At 44.9% G+C, this 26,949-nt stretch overlaps 1 protein-coding gene across 10 annotated transcripts in view; it reads left to right on the forward strand.

Moving 5' to 3' along the window:
- Window positions 1-26,949, forward strand: part of LOC119178037 (chitinase-like protein 4) — an 820,670-nt gene that overhangs the window by 731,305 nt on the left and 62,416 nt on the right. For 8 of the 10 annotated variants that reach the window (XM_075891613.1, XM_075891595.1, XM_075891615.1 and 5 more), the window contains one exon: window positions 5,427-5,546. The exons of the other annotated variants lie outside the window; for them this stretch is intronic. In XM_075891613.1, the coding sequence (XP_075747728.1) occupies window positions 5,427-5,546 (120 nt within the window). The remainder of the gene's footprint in view (window positions 1-5,426; window positions 5,547-26,949) is intronic. 10 annotated transcript variants of the gene reach the window in all.

The raw sequence follows: 26,949 nt of genomic DNA on the forward strand, positions 1-26,949 counted from the left end.
GTCGACAGGATGAAGACCTCGCAACCACTTCATCAACCGGCCATCATCATCGAAGACCTCAGCGAGACGCAGTGACCGAACGTGGACCACAGAAGTGCATCGCCACTGGACACCGTTGCAACCATCATGACGGAACCATCGACAGACCTTCCCTTCCCCAAGTACACCAGAGCAGCGGACGATGGACCCGTGCAGGACTGGTTCTACCTGTTCGAGCTCCACGCTACCACTGCATCATGGTCGGAATGGGAGATGGTCGCCAACTTTACTGACTACGTCTCTAGTGAGGCCTTCAGATTCTACCACACCCATATATTTCAAACCAAAGAGTCATGGGAAAAGATCAAACAAGAAATGATCGTTTGGTTTAAAGAATATAGTGACGACTATGACGAAGACTCGATTTTAACCCAAGCGCAAACAATTGCACTCAGTCGTCAATTTTACAGGCAGTCTTCGACCATTCGAACGCACAACAAGATTTGACCTCTGGCACAAGGCGAAGTGGCACACGAGTTCAGTGGCAGACGACAATGCATATTTTGGGAAAAACACAGCCATCGAGCGCGCCTCCCTTCTGCACGAAAGTCGGCATTTTCGAAGACATCGCTTCAGCATATGACTCGAGACGTTGCTCATCCACCTGATGCCGTTCACTCTTCGTCTCGCATACGTGTTCCACCACCTGTGTTTTCATCATGCGGTTCTTCAAGCGCTCCTAACGCTCACCATTTGCCTTATAAGGACGCCGTATTTATGGTAGACGACCTGGAGCATCAGAAAAATACCCTGTCGAGCCATGCTTCTTCCGCACGGGATCATGCATCGCCATCCGGTGCATACACACTCTACAGTGGAAGCAACACCGAAGGCTCAGACGCATCGAACGTCGCACGCTGCAATGCGCAAGAGCCTCTCGTAGTGAACAGGGTAGAAGAAGCTTCTGAAGAACTTTCTACCAACTCTGAAGCATTATCTTCATTGCCCGAAGTGCCTGACAACAGCCCACAAACTACCAGCTGCCGACTGGGCCCCACATCAAGTTGTGAAGAAAACCAGCGCGATGTTCAAGGAGGGATTTCACCGCAATGCGTTCCACAGCAACATCAGCAACGCCAGCAAAAGCAAGTCCAAGAATCGCAGGCATCCCAACGGATACACTGACAAGGACGACGACGCAAAGTAAGCCTCTTAAAACAAATTCAAAACGTCAGCCATCTTCGCATAAGGGATTGGCGCCAGAAACGCATTTGGCGCAAGAGATCAAGACTGCGCCTACGATTACAGCCCTGAAACAGCAGAAAACGACGAAAGAGATGAGAAGGCACCATCTCTACAACGCAGAGACCAAGACATCATTCTGATTTCATCAGCTGCGACCATCGCACATGCAAACTAGAAGCACCCCGTCTGTTCCCATCACGAGACTCAACTCGACGCCTTCAACATTCGAACTTGAAATGCTACAGGGACTGCCACTCTTACCCGTTCCTCGCAAGAAATCAACCCATGTCACCACCAGTGCAGATCTCCAGGGTGTGTTTATGCCATCCGGAACGCAACAGTCAACCTCGCCCACCAGAACTCCTGCGTTAACCGGACTGCTGCCCTCTCCACTGAAGTCTTCGAAAGTTTACGGAACTTCTCTGGAGCATAGAACCAATTGTGACTTTTGACATTTGTGACTTTTTAACCTCTCCTTGTTTGCTTTTTCTTGTTCATAATTCATGCCTTCTTTCGGGGGGAGGGGGAAGGAATCCTGTAACGTAAGTAGGTATTGACTGAAGGTAGAGGCTGAGGAAGAAGTCAGAGTAGAATAAACATGGGGTATGAGCCCGGCCACGGCGCCAATACTACATCATAGCGTCACCTTATATATATATATATATATATATATATATATATATATATATATATATATATATATATATATATATATATATATATATAGCTCGAGTTGTATCCTCCAGGTCGGGCTTCTCTCAGGCTACCTCCCCAGGGAAGGTCGAGTTGCAATGACAGGTAGCACAGCGAATCGGGCTGAAAGCAGCTATCAGTTTGGAACTCCACTCCGCTCAAGTCTGCTGCTTTCAGCCTTCGTAATGGTACCATGCCGATGCACCTTCCCGAAGATGGTCTGTACGGCCACGGACCTTTCATTATATATATAGATGGTAGCGAAGGCTCCATAGAAGCCCATACGTTCAAAAAATGGCGGGTGATCAACTGCTCACGGGGCTTAGTGCCATCTCTCTGAAGAGATAACCCTACCGGTGGAACAAAAAATAAAGTGAATGTGACGCAATAGGTGGTAAAAGCTGTCAAAAGAAATCGTATTTGTGACGTCATTTTTTTTGTGCACTAGCATAAAATTTAACCTCAAATTACTTTTCACCGGCGCCTAATAGCTAATCACTCGCGCTAAGATGATCGCCCATGAGTCATCCACGAGAGCGCTTCAAGCCAACGCCAGCTATTGTGATGCGGACTCATTACTGATAGTGATACTCGATTTTACGAGAAAGCTTATTCTTTTAACTTTTATTCGCCTGTTCGTGGTATCTTCTACTGATTAATAAAGGCAACCAACAGCGTAGCAGTGTATACAAGTGATATCTCCAGCAGGACTTATTTGTTTCTCACATGCGCAGGTGCACCCGCAAGCCGCGGGATCGAACCCTGGCTGCGGCGGCTGCATTCTAGACGGAGGCGGAAATGTTGTAGGACCATGTGCTCAGATTAGCGTGCACGTTAAAGAACTCCAAATGGTCAAAATTTTCTGAGCCCTCTACTTCAGCGTCTTCCATAATCATACGGTGGTTTTGGCAAGTTAAACCCCACATATCAAAAAATCATACGCAGGTTCTTTGGCATGCACAATGCCTGCGATTTTCTGTTTCAACAGGAAATGACGCCTAGTCACGCCAAATTGATGATACTTTAGTTTTATTCAATGGTCACAATCACTCAACTTTATTACAATGCAGAAAATGTTAAAAACAAAAACATAGATGGACATTCCCTGCGTAATGTTTTTCGGGTTTTTTTGTTTGCATTACGCTCCGAGAAAGTACCGGTACGTATGCGAATAAAGACATGCAAATTGTATTGTAATAGGTAACTTGGCAATCTGCTCACCGATAACGCGAATTATAGACTGCATGCTCAAGAAGGAAAGCGGGCTGCAGAAATATTAGTGGATAGAAGTCCAGCGAACAGTCCATTCCGAACCATTGCCTTTGTTTCTTATCTAGAAGACATTGGTTACCAAGCATACGTTTGCTGCTACTGCATTCTTTCACTCCCTACTAAGGAGTAAATAATTGGAGCAGGGGAGCTTTATGGACTCATGCACTGGAGAAACACCCATCCCGGCTAACTTTCGCTTACATTGTATTGCTTTGGTACCGCTGGGGAGACATTACCGCTGTCCACTGATCATCCAATGGGCAGCTGAAGCGGCGACTGGGTTTTGATAACTGCATCGACAAGGAAATGAGGACGGCGTTCCTGGATGGAGAAGCCCACGCTGCTGACGACCCACGAGGCTACGGACCGGTGGCTTAAGCCACAAAGTTGTCGAACAGCGCCACTCTAACGCAAAGAAATGAGAAAACATCTGTTCTGCGGGTCAGCTGTTCTTATTTTACCCTTCGTAATCCTCAACCTTGTAAGCATGCGTGCCTGTGCCAGCGAGCCAGTGTGTCGCCCCACACTTCATAAATTCTGTTCGAGCCCCTGACAACACCAGACTGCCTTTTCAAGAGAAAGCTTCTCACAAGCAGAACATGAAAAATGAATTTGTGGCCAGCGCGTCCGTGTCGTGGCACGTTATCCTTTCTACTCGTAAAATCTTAATTTTCAGAGTTTATTCAAAGCAACTGCAAAATGCGGCTGCTTTTCATAAAGCAGCTAGCGGTAGCGGTAGGAAACACTGGGTTGCGTGCACTTGAATGTTCAATAAAGAAGTATGTAATGTATAGTTGAAAATTTTAAACACTGCATCAATTGGATCTACAGTGGTGTGAGGACATAGAGTGTTCACGCTGTTAAAATTTGAGTATTGTGTTCTAACTTAGCGCGCATATCACGTTAGAGAGATGCCTCCTGAACTTTGACTGAGAGAGTGCTGTACATTACGTATGCGTAAGGTTTTTTTTAGAGCCCGCATATGCGTTCATACCATTGTGGCCATCACGCCCCGTGTACATATACCCTTCAGTCACTGCACACACCACTGTGTACGTGAACTTCGAAAGCGCATCACACGCTGCTTCACACGCCGGCTGTTTTTTTTTCAAATGGCCCGAAACTTTGAGTGAACATTTCTGCAGGCCTCTTGAGTGCACAACGGGTGATCATCTATTTCGTTGCACTGCAAATTTCTCTAGAGGAGGACTTTTCTGCAGATATTTCAATGTTCGACGATCGTTCGACGTACCTCGGTCTAGTACTCACGTGAAATTTTTTTCTGCGCTCGCAAGAAATGCAGCTAAAAATCGAACTGCGCGTGAATTTCAGGCCTTATATGATTCTTTTTATGCATATACTGAAGTTGACTAGCAGAAAATATCTAGATATTTAGTTACACACTCAATAATCAATAAACACACGAAACACCACGTCGTTTTTTATGCAAGCACTCAAGCTGACTAGTGGCAGATGAACTATATAATTATTTACACAGTCATTGGCTTGTCAATACAGAGTTAAGTGAGGTAGAACAAGCCCTACTTAAACCCAAAACTACATGGCGTTCTTTTTATGCAAGTACTGAAGCTGACTAGGTGGAAGAATATTTACATAATTAGTTACACAGTCGTTTACTTTAATTACTGAAAAACAAAACTACACGTCCTTTTTATGAAAGTATTGAATATGACTGCCGGCTGAATAATTATGTCATTTGTTAAACACTTCGTAACTTTAATAACCTAAACTCTGAGAAGCTCACACCTTCCTTCATTATCATCCTCAGAATGTAATATGAGTGCCTTGCTATTATGCAAAGAGACTTGCACGCGTTTCTGAGTGCCCATGTTAGTTGCGGAAACACTTAGAACGCGCAACCAAACTGTATACGTTTTAGTTGTTTAGCAGCGAAAGGCTTGTTCTACCTCACTTGAAAAAAGTGTTGCGAGTTGAAGTGTATAGAAATGGTAAAAGGCTACCACGCATTGAATTTTTAAGCGTAGTTCTCTGCCAAAATAAAAAGAGCCAGTTAGTGTACTTATAGTTGCTATCACCGTAAAAAAGTAAGGCTGCAGCTAATTGATTGTTGGGTAGAGTCGAACACAAGTTGCGCTGCTATTTTGATGATTTCAAGATCGTAGATTTGCTAATATTCCACTGGGCGATTGAGTCACAATGGCAATCCTAGCCCAATAGTAATGTAGGTCAACACTCTGTCTTTGTAAATCTGCCAGGTCTGCCAGCTGTTGAAGGAAGGGAGCGTCACCGTTATGGACAAAATGGCCTATGCACCTTACGCCTATCTGGGGGACGTCTGGATCTCTTACGAGAACGTCGAGAGTGTCGTTCTAAAGGTTGGTGCACTGTATTTTCACTCGCAGACAATCACTGAGTGCTGGTGTTATGTTTTGTTGTTTGCACCACAATGACACTAAATACATAAGTTATGTTTTAAAAAACAGCTGCCAGTGAGTGATAAACAATTGATTGATATGTGTGGTTGAACGTCCCAAAACCACCATATGATTATGAGAGACGCTGTAGTGGAGGGCTCCGGAAATTTCGACCACCTGGGGTTCTTAAACGTGCACCCAAATCTGAGCACACAGGCTTACAACATTCCCGCCTCTATTGGAAATGAGCGATTAACGACGATTAGTCTGCCGAGAAAGAATTACGATATTGCCGACAACAAGATCTCCATAGGCGTTACGTTGAAGAAGGCGAAAGTCGCGGGGTTAAGACGGAGCTTTTCGCATCGGGGAAAACGTGCCCCGAAAATGAAAGTCAAAATACAAATACAGTATACTGTAAAGTTTTAGCGGCGCACAGAACGTCGACAATCTGATCATCGGCTCAAGCCGCAGACTTTTGTGAATCAGCCACCGAACCTTCTTGTGTTATTGCTGGGGCTCGCGTGAGCTCTTCGTGAAGTTCACCATTTGCGTCCATCCTGTCATCGTAGTAAATTGAGGTGAAACATGCAGTCACGAAGCTTCTAGAACACTGTGGCGCAATCTGGCCCAGGCGTTGCTAAGTGTGTTTGCGGGTAAACCTGAATGCACCTAACAAACCAACAAACACGTGGTGTAATCCTCCCAAGCTCTGAAAAAGCATCGCCGCAATTTTAAAATAGAGTTCGGGAGTGGAAAGAAAGCAGGAAACAGGAACGAAAAGCCCAGAAAAATTAGCAGGCCTTCACGTGCGTAGAGCAACGTAAGGCGCAAAACGAACGACTTCAGGTTGCGTGCTGCGCCGCATAGAGTTGGTAATGCCATCCGGAATGACTTCGTACTTCAGCCTTTTGAGAGAAAACAAAAGGTATGTGTGACTCAATTCGCAGAGTTCTGCCTTGCGACAACTCTCTTGAAAAAGGTAAGGGGACTTTCCTGGAGGGTCAGAGTCAGCCCTCTTTAGTAAATGTGAAATGTCTGTTCTTGGAAGGATGACCTTACATGTCTGAGAGAGTCAGCTGACTCTCGCTGGTGACACTTTTACGTAGGTCAAATTACACTCACCGAAGTGTCGAACAGATTTACAACTAATTTAAGGTATCTAATATACCCATAATTTGCTTTCGCATGACTGCTCTTCGAAATAGTGTAGTATTCATTTTGGAAACTCCAAGAATACATGCCGTTGTGTACAGTGACCACAAGAAATATAGTTATGTTTTAAAAGCACTTTAGTAAGTTTCGTCAATACAACACACCTTACCGAGCACAATAGTATACAAGTGTAACGAAATAGTCTATGACTTCCGTAACACCGAAAGTTGGGCGAGTTGGTGACAGTTCATGATTACAAATAAGCAGCGCACGACGTTTTACAAAAGAGAGACGGGAGCAGCGGTGTCCCTATCGTCTCTCTTTTGTAAAACGTCGTGCGCTGCTTATTTGTAATCATGAACTATGACTTCCAGTTGACCAGCTCAGGTATTTCTCATATGCGTGCTGCCATTGTTATAGCCAACCAAAAGAAAAATGTGACTTCGACGTGCATAGTGTCTTCTCGTGAAAAATAAACTACAGATATCGGCATCACGTTTCGATATTTGTTTGTTATGACCGTCAATAAATCAGAAAGTGGTAACAGCTGCGGGCATCAGAATTATGACATGCTATGTTATCACTCCTGTTCAGTGTGAACAGCCGTAAAGGAATTAGACCTGAGAAGCAGAACGCGATGATGAGAAAACTGCATCGTTTAGCAACTAATTTGTCCACTTATAATGAAAGCTCACAATATAACAGCAAAATCAAACAGGCACAGTGAGAAACCATGATGGTGCAAAACACAGTTTTCAAATTGTAGCTTTTTCACTTGCAACTTGTTGACAACCTTGCATCAAAACATGATGTGATATTCATTTAAACAACGAAAGCAATTGTTGTAGGCTCGTTTGCCAGTGTAACACTCAGCTCGTTTCCTGCGTCCAACTAAAGTAACTATAGTATGGACTGCATCTTTGGCTGAGCACACGCTGCTGTTGATTTTCCTATCACTATTGGTCAGGCGCCCGATCATAGGGACATGTTCCTTTCCTCGAATATGGCTGTCAAGTGTAGTGAAGAGGCTGGAAAGGCAATCCGGGATTCTGGGAATAACCAACACACACACACACACACACACACAGATTTCGAGCCTTGTTCGTTCTTCACAAGACCTCAAGTCGTGTCATCAACAGTGGAGATGTGCAGGGCAGGGTTATGCTATCCAGGGCAAAACAGCCAGCCTCGTCCACCAGAGCTACCCTATATATGACCGGATTGCTGCCCTATACTGTGAAGCTTTTGTGCGAGTTAAGAAACTCTCTCCTGAAATCCAACTACCGCGCATCTTGACATTCTTCACGTTATGCTTTTCATCGTTTCGTTGATTGCAACTCGCGCAATCTTTTGAGGGAGGGAAAATCCTGTGACGTAGAAAGGCAGTGACTTGTAGTAGAAGCTAAGGAGGAAGAAGTCAGAGTAGAATAAACATGGCGTATGAGCCAGGCCACGTCGCCCATTCATCAAAGCATCATATATATATATATATATATATATATATATATATATATATATATATATATATATATATATATATATTGTGATCATCATTACTCGTTCCAAAGTTTCATCTGTACATACTCATCATCACCACTCCAGTTTAGGTTGTGGGGCACATACTCCAGACATTAAAATTAAAGAGTCTTGAGGGTACTGGACGCCATGTTACAAGTGGTGGAGAGTGCTGCTCGATTCCTGCATCCTCTCGTGCTCTCGGACAACCCCAGCGTCTTCTAGAACACATCCCTGGAGCTCCGTTCAGGCCGCCGCTTAAACGACCTAGGTTCGGTAATGTCGCAAGCCGACCAGCCCAGCGCAGTAGCTGCGCCACCGCTCCCACCACCAACAAACCCTTCCTACCTGGTCACCAGCCCTCAAAAGGATCCTCCGCTGTTCGCCGGGTTTCCGGATGAGGACGTGGAAGACTGGCTCGAGAAGTATGACCGCGTGAGTGCCATCAACAACTGGGATAAGCCTGCGAAACTCACCCAAGTTGCATTCTACTTCAGCAGCATCGCAAAAACGTGGTTTTTAAACCACGCTACAGATTTTTTGACATGACCCACATTTACGCGCCAGCTCCGCCAGATCTTCGCCAACCCGTCAGTGCGCTCAGATATCGCCAAGAAAAGGCTTGGTGCACGTCTTCAATGCCCCGGCGAGTCTTACACTTCTTACATTGAAGATGTTTTCGCCATTTGCCGCCGCATCAACAACCATATGGCGGAAAATGACCGTGTGCGCCACCTGCTAAAAGGCATTGCGACTGTCGCTTTTAATGCGCTTGTGGTGCAGAATCTCCAGAGAGTAGCGATGCCGTAGCTACCTTTCAGCGCCTCGAGGAGCTTCTAACCACTGTGGTGCAATTTGATATGCCTGATCTCAGCTCGAGTCATGACACAACAGAGCTGCGTGCATTGACCCGCTCTATCATCCGCGAGGAACTTCATGCACAGGCTTCACCTCGCCACCTTGATATTCAAACGACGCCACCTACTACTAGTTTACGCGACGTCGTTAGGGAGGAACTGGCCTTGATCACAGGCACACCAGTTCCGAGCTTTCATCCCGTGCCCATGCCATGTTATGCTCACGTTGCTGCAACGACGCCTGCGCCCCACCAATGCCTGGTCTCGATGACTGTCACACCTGTTCCGAGTTCATATCCTGTTGCCATGCCAACTTATGCTCAGGTTGCTGCCAGGACACCTGCACCCCAGCGCATCCCAATGCAGCTATCAGTGCCCGATGTGCGTGGTTCGCTCAACTCGTTCGCACCGCGACTATCTTCCCAGCCTTACAACACCTGGCGCACTACACGACCGACTTGCTTTTATTGCGGCATTCGTGGTCATATTTCAAGGTTTTGCCGACGCCGTCAACAAGACAAAAGACGAAGCTACAGTGACTATGAATGGGACAACTTCTACTCAACTGGACCACCCTATCGCCGACTGTATCAGAACAGCCCACGCCAGTCACCGTCTCCGCAGAACTTTGCCTCAGTTGGCAGTTCCCGTTTCTCACGTCGTCGCTCACCTTCACCGATGCGTCGTTCCTCCTCTCCCCTTGTTCAAACTCCGATTCCCGACCACCAACTGGAAAACTAAACAGGGCAGCTTCGGGAGGGAAAGCTGCATCTTTCGAACTGCGTCAAACTCCTCCAGACCACCCATCAAATGTTTTATTAGTGTATGCTGAAGATATACAGACAGAGGCACTAGTAGACACAGGCGCATCACTTTCCGTAATTCGTGCAGACGTTTGTGCCCGCTTGAAAAAAGTTAGGACGCCCTACGATGGCCCTCCCCTTCGATGCGCAGATGGAGTCCCTATTTAGCCTTCAAGTGTTTGTACAGTCCGCGTTTTCATAGATGGCATCCTTCACCACTTTCAGTTTCTTGTACTTCCTTTGTGCACTCACACAGTCATTTTAGGATAGGACTTCCTTTCTTCGGCATCAGCTTTCACATCGTGTCGTCAGCGAGTAATTCATATGTCAGCTACTGAGAGTTCATCTGATGTCGATCCATACAGCTTCCGTTTCGTTGCTGCCGCGGATTGTTTCATTTCGCCAGGAGATGAACGAATTCTCACGATCGCTTCGGATGCTATAGTTAACGGTGACGTGTTCATTGCTCTATCAGTTCGCTCCAAACCAGCGGGGCTTACTATTGCACCCGGCTTTGTGCGGTTTAACGACGGTAAGGCATTGGTCACCGCCTTGAACCCAACGTCTTCGCCAGTGATGCTGCCCCAGGGCACTGCTGTGAGCTGCTTCGCTGAAAGCGAGCCTTTTTTGCGGGTTCCCCTTCACGCAGAATCACCGCCTTTGTCTGCTATAACCGATACCAAGGCAACCACTGCTGCTTTAAATGCTACCATAAGTCCTCACCTCACTGCTGAGCAAAAGAGAGACCTCTTAGACATTCTCCAAAAGCACAGCTTTTCGTTCGACGTACATTCCAAAGTTTTGGGCCGCACCTTCGTTGCAAAGCACAGCATCGAAACCGAAGGCAGCTCCATTGTGCGCCGCCGCCCATACCGTCTGTCTTCGGCGGAACGGCAAATGATGGAGGAAAACGTCGCCGACATGCTCAAAGGGGATATTATTCGACCTTCATTCAGCTCTTGGTCGTCTCCTGTGGTGTTGGTGGAGAAAAAGGATGGCTCTGTCCGCTTTTGTGTTCATTACAGAGCGCTCAATAAAATAACAAAAAAAGATGTATATCCGTTGGCACGCATAGATGATGCCCTGGACTCCCTACAAGGTGCAGAATATTTCTCCAGCCTTGACCTTCGATCCGGGTATTGGCAAATACCTATGCGCGAAGCAGACAAGGAGAAAACGGCGTTTGCAAGGCCTGACGGGCTTTACGAGTTCAACGTCATGCCTTTTGGCTTATGCAACGCTCCAGCAACATTCGAGCGCATGTATAATACTGTCTTACGTGGTCTCAAGTTGAAAACCTGCTTATGCTATTTGGACGATATCATAATTTATTCTGCTTTTCCTCAGCACCTTAAGCGTTTGGACGAAATTATTACGTGCATTTCGAACGCTGGGCTTCAGCTCAATACAAAGAAGTGCCACTTCGCCAGCAGGAGCATCAAAGTATTGGGTCACCTTGTCAGCAAAGATGGCGTTCGACCCGATCCCGACAAGGTTGCTGCCGTAATTAATTTTCCACGTCCGGGCTATCAAAAACAATTGCGGAGTGTCGTGGGCCTGGCGTCTTACTTCCGCCGCTTTATCAGTCACTTTGCTGCCATTGCGGGGCCGTTACACAAGCTTGTGACGTTAAGAACGGCCTTCACTTGGACTGACGAGTGCGAGTGTACTTTCCAAGCCCATAAACGTGCTTTGAAATCAGACCCCGTCCTCCGTCACTTCGGTGAGAGCGCACCCACTTTCCTTCACACAGATGCCAGCGGCCACAGAATCGGTGCCGTCCTCCTCCCGCGCGACGAGACTTCACGTGAGCGAGTGGTTGCGTATGCAAGTCACGCACTAACACCTGCGGAGCAGAACTACTTGATAACAGAGCAGGAATGTCTTGCTGTCATTTGGGCCATCCAGAAGTTTCGACCTTATCTGTATGAACGCCGCTTCAATGTCATTACCGACCACCATGCCCTAAGCTGCTTGTCCTCGATGAAGAATTTGTCTGGCTGACTCGGTCGCTGGATACTCCGTTTGCAAGAGTACACTTTTGTCGTTGTGTACAGGTCTGGCAAACAGCATTAGGATGCTGACGCTCTCTCTCGCTGCGCTCTGCCACTTTCATCTCCAACCACGCATCCTCGATGCCCCTGAGGTGATCAAGTGGCTTCCTCTGCAATCACGTTATCACCTCTGGCAGTTGCTGGGTCACTATCTTTAAACAGGAGTGCTCAGTTTGCCGCGTGCCAACGTGACGACCCATACTGTAACCGCATCATCGGGTACTTGAATGACTCGCCTTCTCCACCTAATGCCAGACTACGTCGTCAGCTACGGCAGTTCAAGCTACACAACAATGTCCTGCAGCGCTATACTTACAATGCGGATGGGCATCAGTGGGTGCCAATACTTCCCCGTTCACTGCGAAATCAAGTTCTCAAAGCACTTCACGACAACCCATCAGCTGGTCACCTGGTATTTAAGAAGACCTACAACCACGTTTTGAGCCGTTTCTTCTGGCCTGGTCTTTCTACCTTTGTGGCTAATTATGTCACTTCTTGTGCACTGTGTCAACGCCGGAAACGACCAACTTCTGCTCCTGCTAGAATAATACAACCCATTCCATGTCCCGATGCACCTTTTGTCGTTGTCAGAATAGACCTCGTTGGACCACTTCCCGTAACGCCAGCGGGCCACCGCTGGATCGTCGCAGCCATCGACCACCTCACACGATACGCGGAGACCGCTCCTCTACGCACAAGCTCTGCCTCAGACGTTGCCACCATCTTTTTAGAAGCCATTGTGTTGCGTCATGGTGCACCTTGCACGTTGTTGAGTGACCGGGACAAGGCCTTCATGTCGACAATTCTTGACGAAATTCTAAAAGTTGTGGCACAGTTCATAAGACCCCATCCGCTTACCACCCGCAGACAAATGACCTGACAGAGCGATTCTACCGGACTCTAATCGACATGATATTCATGTACATCGGACCGAACCACGATAACTGGGACAAAATCTTGCCGTTCGTAACGTTTCCACACAACATCGCTGTTCAACGTACCACCGGGTAATCACCTTTCTTCCTCGTCTATGGTCGTGCGCCGACATTCACTATTGATGCCTCTTTCTTCAATTTAACGACAAAAACGTCCACGACTACGCCAGAAAAATTTCGTCTCCAGGCTCGCTGACGCACGGACACGTGCTCAACTCAACACGGAGGCCAGTCATTTAGACCGCAAGCAACGCTATGAGAGCTTTCGTCGCGACGTCACCCACGGTCCTGGAAATGAAGTACTACTTTGGACGCCTGTTCGTACACCCGGATTGTGTGAAAAGTTTCAGTCACGCTTTCTCGGACCTTACGTTGTTAGTGAACGAACATCTCCTGTCAATTACCTTGTCACTCCCGTCGAGGGTTTCTCGAACCATCGTTAACGTGCATCCGAGATAGTTCACGTTTCACGCCTTAAACCCTTTGTCCGCCGTACCTTTCCCGCCTAAGTCTCGGCCGGCCGGCCGCTCAAGAGTGCGGGGAAAATAAGTGTGAGAATCATTACTCGTTCTATCTTTTCATCTGTACATACTCATCACCACTCTAGTTTAGGTTGTGGGGCACATACTCGAGACAATAAAAAAGAGTCTTGAAGGTACTGGACGCAATCTTACAATATTATATATATATGCCCCCTCCCGCCACCGCGGCGACAATCTTGGGTGGCCCGACACACGTCGAGAACTGACCAGTATGGGATAAGAACCGGATGAGGACGTACACAGATATTTGGTTTCGTTCTCAGTGTACAGTATTTCTTCCTCTTTCTCACTTTCTTTCTTTTTTCTTTTTGTCTTTTTTCTTCTCTTTTTTTCCTTCTTTCTTTCTTTTTTCAGTTCTCTCTCACTGTCGCAAACATCTTTCAAGGCGAGAGGGACGCGGCATCAACGAAATTTGGAAGGTCATGTTAGTATAACTCATCCCTTGATGAAGGGAGGACCTTTCCCAAAATTGTTGGGTAATAAATATATTTATCCTTGTTGACCATCCTCCCGTTGTGCCATATCCCATACCTTCACGACGACTAACTGGCCCATTGAAATATTACTCCCACTATATATATATATATATATATATATATATATATATATATATATATATATATATATATATATAAGTCAAGTAGATCCTCCAAGAGAACGGTAACAACGGAAGTGTTTAATTCGACAGTTTCGGCCAGAGTCTGGCCTTCATCAGGAGTCATGGTACATTCTGTTTGCGCTCACATTTATAGTATTTTGGGTAAAAAATGAGAGGGAAGGAACGAAAAAAAAAAAAAAAAAAAAAAAAAACAGAAAGAAAGAAAGAGTTTGAAAAACGAGAGAGGAAAGGATATCCAGAAAGTTCCAGGTTCCACTGTGCTTCGCGAGTGGCGTCGTCAGTGTGTATTTTCTTAGTATTGCGTTCAGTGCAGTTTGGTGGCGATCCCTTTATTGTAGACGGGGCCTGGCTAAGGTAAGGGCTTGCGTGTCGCGAAAAATGCTTTTTTTATTATTATTTTTTATTTTTTATTTTTTAAAGACCGTCACTAATTCGGCGTCGGGGACAGCGTTCCGAGGCTCCAGGAAGTCGGCGCGGGAGAAAATGTTTCTTAAGGTGCTGTCTGTCGTTTTGAATGCTATTTTGCTCTGCGAATCCGCGTTTGGGGGTTTAAAAGACACCTCACATTTTCTTCGAGATATTGCAGACCTGCGCATTCCGAAACACTCATACTTAGTTACCCTTGATGTGTCTTCACTTTATACAAATATTCCCCACGATGATGGCATAGCGGCATTAAAAAACACATACACAAACCATAGACAACCTGACACCCCAGATTTCTCTGCCATCGCAAGCCTCACAAGACTTGTATTAGAACTGAACTCATTCGAGTTCAACCAAGAGTACTTTCGACAAATCAGCGGCACCGCCATGGGTACCAAACTCGCACCAAACTATGCTAACATTTTTATGGGAGAACTAGAAACCGAATTTTTGTCCCAAACTCCCTTGAAACCACTCCTATACAGGCGGTACATTGACGATATTTTTCTTATTTGGACTCACAGCGAGGATGAACTGCTAAACTTTATCGATACTTACAATACTGTGCATCCAAACATACACTTCACACACACCTACTCACAAGTAACCGTAAATTTCCTTGACGTTACCATAATAATAGAAGATGATAAACTTTCCACAACCCTCTACCGCAAACCAACAGATCGACAACAGTACCTCCATTACCAAAGTGATCATCCACGCCATTGTAAAAACAGCATTCCATACGGCCAGGCCCACCGTTTTAAGCGAATTTGCTCAAAAGACACTGACTTCCACGCGAGCTCACAAAAGCTTAAACTCGTGCTCGAAAAACAGAAATATCCTCCACATGTAATTGATGACGCTATTCAAAAAGCTAGAAAACTTCAGCGTGATGACCTTCTGATGAAGCGGCCACCACAACACAACCTGCAACAGACACACCTATGTTTAACATACAGCACGAATTTCCCCAACGTTAACAAAATCCTTAAACGACATTACAACATACTGGAACAAAGTGAACGTCTAAAACGTGCATTCCCATCGGCTCCTGGCGTCGTTTACCGACGAACACGCAACCTCAAAGACACACTTGTAAACTCCCAAATCAATACTTCAACTTCCGACAGTTCATGCCGACCTTGTCTGAAGCCTCGATGTTTTGTATGCAAAGCGATGCGAGATACAAGCAAGGCAAGCAGCACACAATCCAACTTTTCAATTAACATACGAGGAAATCTAACATGCGATTCCCCTAATGTGGTATATCTACTTGAATGCAACGTGTGCGGCATGCAATACATCGGACAAACGGAAACACCCTTTAGGATTCGTTTCAATAATCACAGAGCCCACGCGAAATCAGCGCCGAATCTACCTCTATCAAAACACCTTAACCTTCCCGGCCACTCCTTCGACAAATTGTCAGTCACACTTCTAGAAACAGGATTTAAATCAAACCGGGAACGTGAACAACGTGAATCATACCTCATACACCGATTTAACACCCTCGAAAAAGGCATAAATGAAAGTCCGGGTACACTTGCAGCAATCAAAGCACTATAATATATACATATGCATTTATATGTGTATATGTACTTATGCATATGCGCATATGTATGGGGGTGTATGTGTGTATATGTAAGTTTATAATTGTAATCATAACAGTTCAAGATTTCGCGGCACTGTGGCGGCGACGAGGACTGGACAACTACAAATATCTTTGCGTGTTTCAGTGAACCACTGTCGTCTATTTCTATTTCTCTGAATAACCGAACAATAGTTGTAAGCCCGACTTGTCGAAGGGTCACCGCATGCACAACTAAAAGCCCCGAACGTGGATTCCCAGAACAAAATGCAATCACTTCAAACGCCCCTTCTCGCCTTTTGGCAACCCTTCCCCGATTTTGGCAACAAAGCCCGACATCCACATACACAACTAAACGCCCCGAACGCGGTTTCCCAGTACAAAATAGCAATCACTTCAAACGTCCTTTCTCGCAGTTTGGAAACCCTTCCCGCATTTCGACAACAAAGCCCGACATATAGAAGGGCCACCCCATACACAATTAAAACCCCCAAACGCGGATTCGCAGAGCAAAATAGCATTCAAAACGACAGACAGCACCTTAAGAAACATTTTCTCCCGCGCCGACTTCCTGGAGCCTCGGAACGCTGTCCCCGACGCCGAATTAGTGACGGTCTTTAAAAAATAAAAAATAAAAAATAATAATAAAAAAAGCATTTTTCGCGACACGCAAGCCCTTACCTTAGCCAGGCCCCGTCTACAATAAAGGGATCGCCACCAAACTGCACTGAACGCAATACTAAGAAAATACACACTGACGACGCCACTCGCGAAGCACAGTGGAACCTGGAACTTTCTGGATATCCTTTCCTCTCTCGTTTTTCAAACTCTTTCTTTCTTTCTGTTTTTTTTTTTTTTTTTTTTTTTCGTTCCTTCCCTCTCATTTTTTACCCAAAATACTATAAATGTGAGCGCAAACAGAATGTACCATGACTCCTGATGAAGGCCAGACTCTGGCCGAAACTGTCGAATTAAACACTTCCGTTGTTACCGTTCTCTTGGAGGATCTACTTGACTTATTGCAACGCTACGGCCATTTTCGCCACCATGCCTATATATATATATATATATATATATATAATTGCAGGGAATAAATTCTTGGACGCCGGTAAATAGTATGAAAAAAAAGGAGAGACACGTCGAAAAACGGAAAGGTTTCTTTACGTTTCGGCCGTGGGACCGGCCTTCGTCAGAATAACAAATGTAACAGTGGTGCAACAGCATATAAGCGCATACGTTTCGCTTGCAATAGTCACGAGTGTGCAAACATCATAAAAACAAGTACAACAATCAGACATAAAATCTACATGGGGGCCCCCGTATCACATCCTACTTATAAGCAATCAAATAACAAGTCACGACACGTGCACAAGGATTACAGCTGGTACAAGCAATAACATCTACAGCGGTCACTGGTGCAAGACGCTCAGTTTCCCCGTACTTTCATTTAACCCGCCTGCGATCGTATTGAACTTAAAGATGAGAATGTGGCGAGGAAGCGTTTAATGAATTTTCGGCAGAAATAACATATATATATATATATATATAGTTGCAGCAAGTAAGTAACGCTGGCCCCGGTAGAATAAGGAAAAATTGAGTATGACGCACGTCAATTGGTCTTGCATGGTTGAACAATCGTCATACAGTCACTGCATCCATCTACCGTTCTCCCTCATCCTCGAATTCTGAGTTTTGCGTGCAGCTTGAAAGAATCCTTGCAACTCTAACCCTGGAAAACAAAAACATTATTATTTGCGGTGACGTAAACATAAATATCCTTGATACTAACACTCCAGTTTGCTTGGAATATGTTCGCTGTTTTTTTAGTTTTGGCCTACATTCTCTGATTCACTCCCCGACTAGATGTGATATGAATGGGTCTAACACATTAATCGACCATGTACTATCGAATATCTTTGCTGATTCGAAGTCCGGGGTTATTGACTATTTATTCACCGACCACTATCCTGTATTTTTATGTCTTGATGCCTGTATTCCCATAAAAAATAAGCATAATACCAAGACAGTATTCAACTCAGCGGAATTCGTTGAGATAGTGCGTAATGCTGACTGGGACTTTGTTGCACAAGAAGAATGTGGCGAGGAAGCGTTTAATGAATTTTCGGCAGAAATAAGCGCATTCATTGCAGAATGCACAACCACCAGTACCGTCATACATTGGTTTCGCACGCCTAGAAACCCATGGGTAACTCCTGGTCTCTTGCATTTCATATCTTAAAAGAAAAACATGCGAAAAAAATTAAAATGTCAGCCTTCAAACAGCTCTCTAAAAACGCGCTTAAAAGATATTCAAATCTACTTTCAATGCTGCTTAAGAGGGCCAAACGCGAGTATTATGAAAAACAAATAGATAAGAACGGTAATGATACCAGGAAAAACTGGCAGTTAATAAAAAAATTCTTGAACAGCAGCGAGACCACATGCTTATCAAAAATAACGGTTGATGGACGTTCCCTTACCGAGCCACTCGATATCGCTAATGCTTTCAGTGATACTTTTGCATCAAATTACCCTGATTCACTAGTTGACCTTCATTTTTTCATTCTATTTCGTTCACCTCAGTCTTTTTACTTACGTCCTACATCTGCAGACGAAGTCTTTCAAATCAAGTCATCTCTTAAAACCAAAACGCCAGGCTTAGATTCCATTCACCCGTCTAAGATAAAGCTCGTGGCACGTGAACTGTCTCCTATTTTAGCTGAAATAATTAACAATTTGTTCAAAGCAGGTGCATTTCCTGATGCTTTAAAGGTAGGAAAAATAACACCTGTTTTCAAAAAGGGCGATCGTTTGTCAACTAATAATTACCGACCGATTTGTGTACTTCCTTTCTTTAGCAAAGTAATCGAAAAGCTTTTTTAGTTGCGTTTGATGTGCTATCTGCTTAAATTTAACCTACTCTCTCCCCACCAATTTGGTTTTCGACCTGGCTACTCGACAGAGCTCGCCTTTCTCAGCTTTACTGACCGAATTAAACAAGCCATAGACGATGGATTACTTACTGGGGCAGTTTTTATTGACCTCACGAAGGCTTTCGACACAATTAACCACCGAATCCTTCTGTGTAAACTTGAATCTTTCGGAATTGTGGGTCCCGCTTTGCAGTTAATTCGCAATTACTTAACAAATCGCTCACAGGTAGTTTGTGTCAATAACATTGCGTCATCTGCTAAGCCAGTTACCATGGGCGTCCCTCAAGGTTCAATCTTAGGCCCTCTTCTATTCCTACTTTTTATTAACGACCTACCTAGTTCCCTTAACCATACTAACTGTCTTCTTTACGCCGATGACACTACTATTTTTACATCCCAGAAAACAACTGCTGAACTTGAAAGTAGCTTAAACTCCGATCTCTGTAATATTTATCAATGGTGTGTTAACAATCATCTTTATATGAATCCCTCTAAAACTACATTTGTGGTGTTTTCATCCGCACAGAACCCATTTCCCTCACCAGTTTCCGTATCTCTTAACAACCATATTATTTCCGTATCGGATCATGTGAAGTTCTTAAGCGTAATACTAGACAAGCATTTGAAATATAACTATCATGTACTCTCAATATTAGAAAAAGCTTCTTTTGTCATTTATGTTCTCATTAAAGCCCGCCCTTATTTTCAGTCACGCATTATTTTATCATTATACTATGAATATATTCATAGCCATCTTTCCTATTGCATTTCATCCTTGGGTAATACATATGCCAGTCACCTGGAGCACCTTCTACATCTTCAGAAACGGGCACTACGTCTGATCGCCTTCGCTCCATTTCAATCGCCTTCTACGCCACTCTTTATTTATTTTTCCGTGCTTCCAATTATTCTTTTATCCACTCTAAAGTTAGCTATATTGATGTACTGCCTCATTTATCATGGTCTATGTGTTTCAGGGCTATCCACACAACATCTTGTCAATACTAATAACATCAGGTTTTCAGCCTGTCACAATTTCCTTCTCCCTAAAGTGCGTAGCAATTATGGAAAACTAACTTTTAAATTTACAGGTGTATCCGTATGGAACAACATATCACTTGAAATAAAGTTATGTCCCACATTCTATTCGTTTCGCAAAATGTTTAAAGAGTACCTAATCACAAAACGTGTTTTCTAAACTTTGCCGTCGTGCCTTACTCCTAATTTTAGTATTTCCTTCACTCACTATGCCACTTGCTGTTACACAGAACTTTTCTTGCCTTGTTGTTATGAAATTTTAACCATTCTTTGTTTAATTCGTGCAAAGTGTTTTTCACTGCTTGCTGCATTGTTATCGCACTTGACTTATTCTCTAACGGAGGTTCCACCGACAGTTTTCTAACTTCAGGACCACCTCTGTACTGTAGAATTTTATTCATGTAAATGTATGCATTCCTGAAATAAAGTTTGATTTGATTTGATATTCTGACTGACGTTTCGGCTGGTGGCCTAGCCGAAACGTAAGTCAGATTGTACCGTGCAAAACCAACGTGCGTCGTACTCTATTTTTCCTTTTATAAATATATATATATATATATATATATATATATATATATATATATATATATATATATCATCATCATCAGCCTGACTACGTCCGCTGCAGGAGGACAAAGGCCTCTCCAATGTTCCGCCAGTTAACCCGGTCCTGTGCTTGCTGCTGCCAATATATACCCGCAAACTTATTAATCTCATATGCCCACCTAACCTTCTGTCTCCCTCTAACCCGCTTCCCTTCTCTGGGAATCCAGTTAGTTACCCTTAATGACCAGCGGTTATCCTGTCTACGCGCTACATGCCCGGCCCATGTCTATTTCCTCTTCTTTATTTCAACTATGATATCCTTCACCCCCGTTTGTCCCCTAATCCAATCTGCTCTCTTCTTGTCTCTTAAGGTTACACCTACCATTTTTCTTTCCATTGCTCGCTGCGTCGTCCTCAATTTAAGCTGAACCCTCTTTGTAAGTCTCCAGGTTTCTGCTCCGTAGCTAAGTACCGGCAAGATACAGCTGTTATATACCTTCCTCTTGAGGGATAGTGGCAATCTACCTGTCATAATTTGAGAGTGCTTGCCAAATGTGCTCCACCCCATTCTTATACTTCTAGTTACTTCAATCTCGTGGTTAGGCTCTGCGGTTATTACCTGCCCTAAGTAGACGTAGTCTTTTACAACTTCAAGTGCACTATTACCTATATCGGAGCGCTGCTCCTTTCCGAGGTTGTTGTACATTACTTTCGTTTTCTGCAGATTAATTTTAAGACCCACCTTTCTTCTCTCCTTGTTTAACTCCGTAATAGTGAGTTGCAATTCGTCCCCTGAGTTACTCAGCAATGAAATGTGATTGGCCAAGTGCAGGTTACTAAGGTATTCTCCATTAACTCTTATCCCCAACTGTTCCCATTCAAGGCTTCTGAAAACTTCCTGTAAGCATGCGGTAAATAGCATTGGGGAGATTGTGTCCCCTGCCTTACACCCTTCTTGATTGGTATTCTGTTGCTTTATTTATGAAGCACTATGGTAGCAGTTGATCCCCTGTAGATTTCTTCCAGAATGTTTATATATACTTCATCTACGCCCTGATTCCGCAGTGTCTGCATGACGGCTGATATTTCTATTGAATCAAACGCCTTCTCGTAATCTATGAAGGCTATGTATGTGTTTTTTGCTTATTGTGTTATTAGTAATGTTGTTTGGGCGATCGGTCTGTTTGATTACTAGTATTACTCCCTGACATGTTGTTTTACTGATGCTATAGTAACCTCTTGTATGTATCCCCCCTTATGTAATGCCCTCCGGGCTCTTAAGGTATTTAAATAAATAAAAAATAGTGGTTGGTTATACTCTGAGCATTTCTCTATTACCTGATTGATAGTATGAATGTGGTCAATTGTTGAGTAGCCTGTTCGAAATCCTGCTTGTTCCTTTGGTTGATTGAATTACAATGTTTTCTTTACCCTGTTAGCAATTACCTTTGTAGATAGCTTGTACACTACAGAGAGCAAGCTGATCGGCCTGTAATTCTTCAAGTCCTTGTCATCTCCTTTCTTATGTATTAAGATGATGTTAGCGTTCTTCCAAGACTCTGGTACCCTTCCCGTCAGGAGACACCTCGTAAACAGGGTGGCTAGTTTTTCTAACACAATCTGTCCTCCATCTTTCAGCAGATCTGATGTTACCTGATCCTCACCAGCAGCTTTGCCTCTTTGCATGCTCTCCAGAGCTTTTCTGACTTCTTCTATCATTACTGGTGTGGTGTCATCTGGGTTACTGCTAGTTCTTATAGTATTAAGGTCGTGGTTCTCGCGGCTACTGTACAGATTTGTGTAAAACTCCTCCGCTATTTTATTTATCCTATCCATATTGGTAGTTATTTTGCCTTCTTTGTCCCTTAGTGCATACATCCGACTTTTGCCGATCCCAAGTTTCCTCTTCACTGCTTTGACGCTTCCTCCGTTTTTCAGAGCATGTTCAATTCTCTCCATGTTATACCTTCTTACATCGCATACTTTACGTCTATTAATCAACTTCGAAAGCTCTGCCAGTTCTATTTTGTCTGTTGTACTTGACACTTTCATGATTTGACACTTCCTAATTAGGTTCTTCTGTCCTGGGAAAGCTTGCCAGTGTCCTGTCTAACTACCCTGCCTCCAACTTCCACTGCACACTCCGTAATGATATTCGTCAGATTATCATTCGTTGTATCTACGCTAAGGTTGGTTTCCTCACTAAGAGCCGAGTACCTGTTATGCAGCGACACTCTGAATTCCTGTACTTTCCCTCTCAGTTCTAGCTCATTGATTGGCTTCTTGCGTATCAGTTTCTGTCGTTCCTTCTTCAAGTCTAGGCAAATTCGAGACCGTATCATTCTATGGTCACTGCATAGTATCTTGCCAACCACTCCCACATCCTGCACGATTCCTGGGTGTGGAGTCATTATAAAGTCTATTTCGTTCTTATTTTCGCCATTAGGGCTCCTCCATGTCCACTTGCGGTTTTCTCGCTTTCGGTAGAAAGTATTCAAAATCCGCCAATTATTGCGTTCTGCGAATTCTACTAGTAGCTCTCTACTGGCATTTCTAGTGCCGATGCCATAATCTCCTACAGCCTGGTCTCCAGCCTGCTTCTTCCCTACCTTTGCATTAAAGTCGCCCATCACTATAGTATACTGTGTTTTTACCTTACTCATTGCTGATTCCACGTCTTCATAGAAGCTTTCAACTGAAGCGTCATCATGGCTGGATGTAGGCACGTAAGCCGGTACTACCTTCATCTTGTATCTTTTATTCAGTTTAATTACAATACCTACCACCCTTTCATTAATGCCATAGTATACCTCTATGTTGCCAGCTATGTTTCTGTGAATCAGGAACCCTACTCCCAGTTCTCTTCTGTCTGCCAGGCCCCGATAGCAAAGGACGTGCCCATTCTGTAGCACCGTATAGGCCTCATCTGTCCTCCTTACCTCACTGAGCCCTATTATATCCCATTTAACACCCTCTAGCTCCTCGAATAGTACAGCTAGACTTCCCTCACTAGATAAGGTTCTAGCGTTAAACGTTGCGAAGTTCAGGTTCCAATGGCGGCCTGTAGTCCAGAGATTCTTAGCACCCTCTGCTGCGTTGCAGATCTGACCACCGCCATGGTCAGTTGCTTCGCAGCTGCTGGGGACTGAGGGCCGTGAGTTATTTGACGTATGCATGCGGGAGGTAGTGGCCAAATACTGCACCAGGGTGGCCAATCCTTCTCTGGTGAGGGAGTGCGTTCCCGGTGGTGGTTACCGGTGAGGCCGCACCCCAGGCCTCTTAATGCAGTTCCATCAACACGGATTTTTTTTTCGGTTGGGAACTGCGCGGCACCGGGATTTGAGCCACGGACCTCTTGCATGCGAGGCGGATGCTCTAACCACTACGCCATCGCCGCACCCAGATTGTTATGTTCTAAGTGTAGGTTTCAGCGGTAGGTAGGTAGGTAATCAACTTTATTGATTCACGAATGAATCATTTGAGGGGGGGGGGGGGGTTGGGGAAGTCGAATCAGGATGACGACGAGCCCTCAGGCCGCTCTAGGTGGCCGGACACTGCTGTGCTTCGGCGACCCTTCTGGCCCAGCTCACTGTCCGGAGCTGTAAACCCGGTTGCGAGCTGCGCATGGCAGCCTCCCATCGCTCCTGGTGTTCTGACCCTCTCCACGGAGGTTTGGGTTTGTTTGGACAATTCAGAAATATGTGCTGGAAGTCGGCTCTGGTGCTAGGACATAAGTTGCAATGAGGCGAGGTTTCGCCATGTGTAAAAAGGGAGAGAAGAAAAGGAGTCGTTACTGTGGCCGTTTGAAGTCTGCGCCACAAAGCCTGGTCACTTCTGGAGAGAGATTTATGTGGCGGGGGATACGTTAGGCGGGAATTACGGTAAAATAGCGTGATATCGTGATAGCTGAGGAGTCGATCCCTGGCACTTCGAAGCGAAGGCAGGTCGCTGTGAGCCCGGTTGGCGAGTGCTCGGGCTTGGGTGTGAGCGGCCGTGTTGCCTGGGTGTCCACAGTGCGCAGGGACCCAGAGGAGGGTGATGAGGCGATCAGGTGGAAGAGATGATTCAAGAATTTCAGCAGCCGAAGAATGAATTCGGAAAGCGGCGAAATTACGAAGTGCTGTTTTTGAATCAGAAAAATATACTCAGCGGAGGAGTGAACAATGGCTAAAGCAATTGCCACCTCCTCTGCTTCCAGGGATTCTGTCGAATTTTGAAGGGACGCACTAGCGACCAGTTTTTGAAATCCATCTACGACGGCTACAGTGAAATCTCGATGATCTACATATTCGGCCGCGTCTACATAGACTGCGGGAGAATTAGGAGGGAAGCGCTTCTGAAGGGACTTGACTCGAGCCTCCCGTCACGCCTGATTATGTTCTGGGTGAGTATTTTTGGGGAGTGGCGGGATTAATAGGTTGCTGCTAACAGTGACGGGAACTAAGTGCGTGGCCGTGGTGTGACCAGGAACGTTGATTTCAAGTCGGCGCAGGAGTACCTGTCCTGTTTCTGTGAGTGATAGTCTTTGATATTGGCTGAAAAGATGCGCCTCTACAAGCTCTCTCAGAGTGTTGTGCACCCCAAGTTGGAGTAGTTTATCCGTAGCTGTTGATTTAGGGAGATGGAGCGCAGTTTTATAGGCATTACGAATGAGTCTGTTAAGTTGCTCGATCTCCGTAAGTGAGAGATAGAGGTAGGGGATAGAATAGGTAATTCTGCATAGGCAAAAGGCCTGTATCAGGCGGCGTGTGTCTGCTTCCCTCATGCCGCGACGACGATTGGATATGCACTTAAGGAGGGAAGCTGTATTTTGAACTGAGGTGCGGATTAACTTTATGGTGTCAGCGTTCGAGCCATTATCGGAAATATTAAGGCCTAAAATATAGATTTTATTGACCCTGCGAATAGGGGTGTCATCAAGCATGACTTGAATGTGACATGTATCTTGCTTTTTAAAGTCAATTACTAGGAGTCCCGATTTAGCCCCCGAGCAGCTGAGCCCAATATTGTTGGCGTGTTTAACAAAAATGTCAGCGGCCAACTGAAGCTTCGATTCGATTTCGCCATGGTTGCCAGTATTGACCCAGATGGTGATGTCATCCGCGTACAAGGAGTGATTGATGGAAGAAAGTTTGGCAAGTTCCCGCGCTAGCGGTATGAGAGTAACGTTAAAAAGGAACGGGGACAAAACTGATCCCTGGGGCGTTCCCTTGCTCCTAGCATGAAGGGATCGGTTTTGAAAGTGCCCAACTGTAGGCAGACGGACCTATTGCTGAGAAAGGTAGAGACATACCTGTGCGTGCGAGAGCCTACGTTTAGTTCACTAAGAGATTGTAAAATCGAGGAGTGAGAAACATTATCAAAAGCCTTAGTCAGGTCCAATGCAAGAATGGCTTTGGTGATGTGTGGAAAAGTAGGATTTAGCACGTCCTCTATAAGCTGCAGCGTGACATCCTGAGTGGAGAGTCCCGCTCGGAAGCCGTACATGGTGGAGGGAAACAGTTTGTCTTGTTCCATGTAGCGATTAAGACGATTGAGCGTTACATGCTCCATCAGTTTTCCTGTGCATGAGGCTAGAGAGATCGGCCTCAAATTATTAAGGTCTAACGGCTTATTATGTTTGGGTATGAAAGTCACCTTAGCTGACTTCCATTCCTGGGGCAGCGTGCCCTGCTCCCATTGTTGATTCATGTAATCGGTTAGAGCTGCCACTGACTTGGAGTCTAAATTTCGGAGTGTTTTGTTAGTAATTCCATCTAGTCCTGGAGCAGATGTGGTGCGAAGTTTGCTTAGGGCAGCCCAAACTTCCGCCTCTGCAATTGGTGCATCCAAGTCTGCATTGGGAGCTCCATTTTAGGTAGGTAACGATTTTCACCTTGGGCCAGGGAAACACGTAGTTTTAAGAGCAGTTTCAACGTCTTGACCTTGTTTTTCTACTTCAAACAAGAGTTTCGTAATTCGTTTATTACTTTCACATCGCGAGGAGAATGTATCTAACATATGACAAAGCAGGGACCAAGAGTTCTTCATATGTATACTACCGTCGAGTCGGTTACATATTTATTTATTTATTTATTTTATTTCACAATACTGCAGGCCAATGTGCTGGCCCAAGCACGAGTGGATACATCAAAACGTAATTGTAGAACACAACAGACAACAATACAAAAGAAACAAAAGGTTAAGAAAGAAGGTGACGCTCAAGGTCACCAAGAAACTTATTAGAATGAAAGATGTCACACGGCAAACAATTCCAGTCATCGACAGTTCTAGGAAAAAAACTATATTTAAAAGCATTTGATCGGGCAAAAATTGGGGTTAGAGCATGTTCATGACCGTGACGAGTACGT

This window comes from Rhipicephalus microplus, chromosome 1, assembly GCF_043290135.1.
Source record: "Rhipicephalus microplus isolate Deutch F79 chromosome 1, USDA_Rmic, whole genome shotgun sequence".
In the NCBI taxonomy this organism is placed as follows: domain Eukaryota; kingdom Metazoa; phylum Arthropoda; class Arachnida; order Ixodida; family Ixodidae; genus Rhipicephalus; species Rhipicephalus microplus.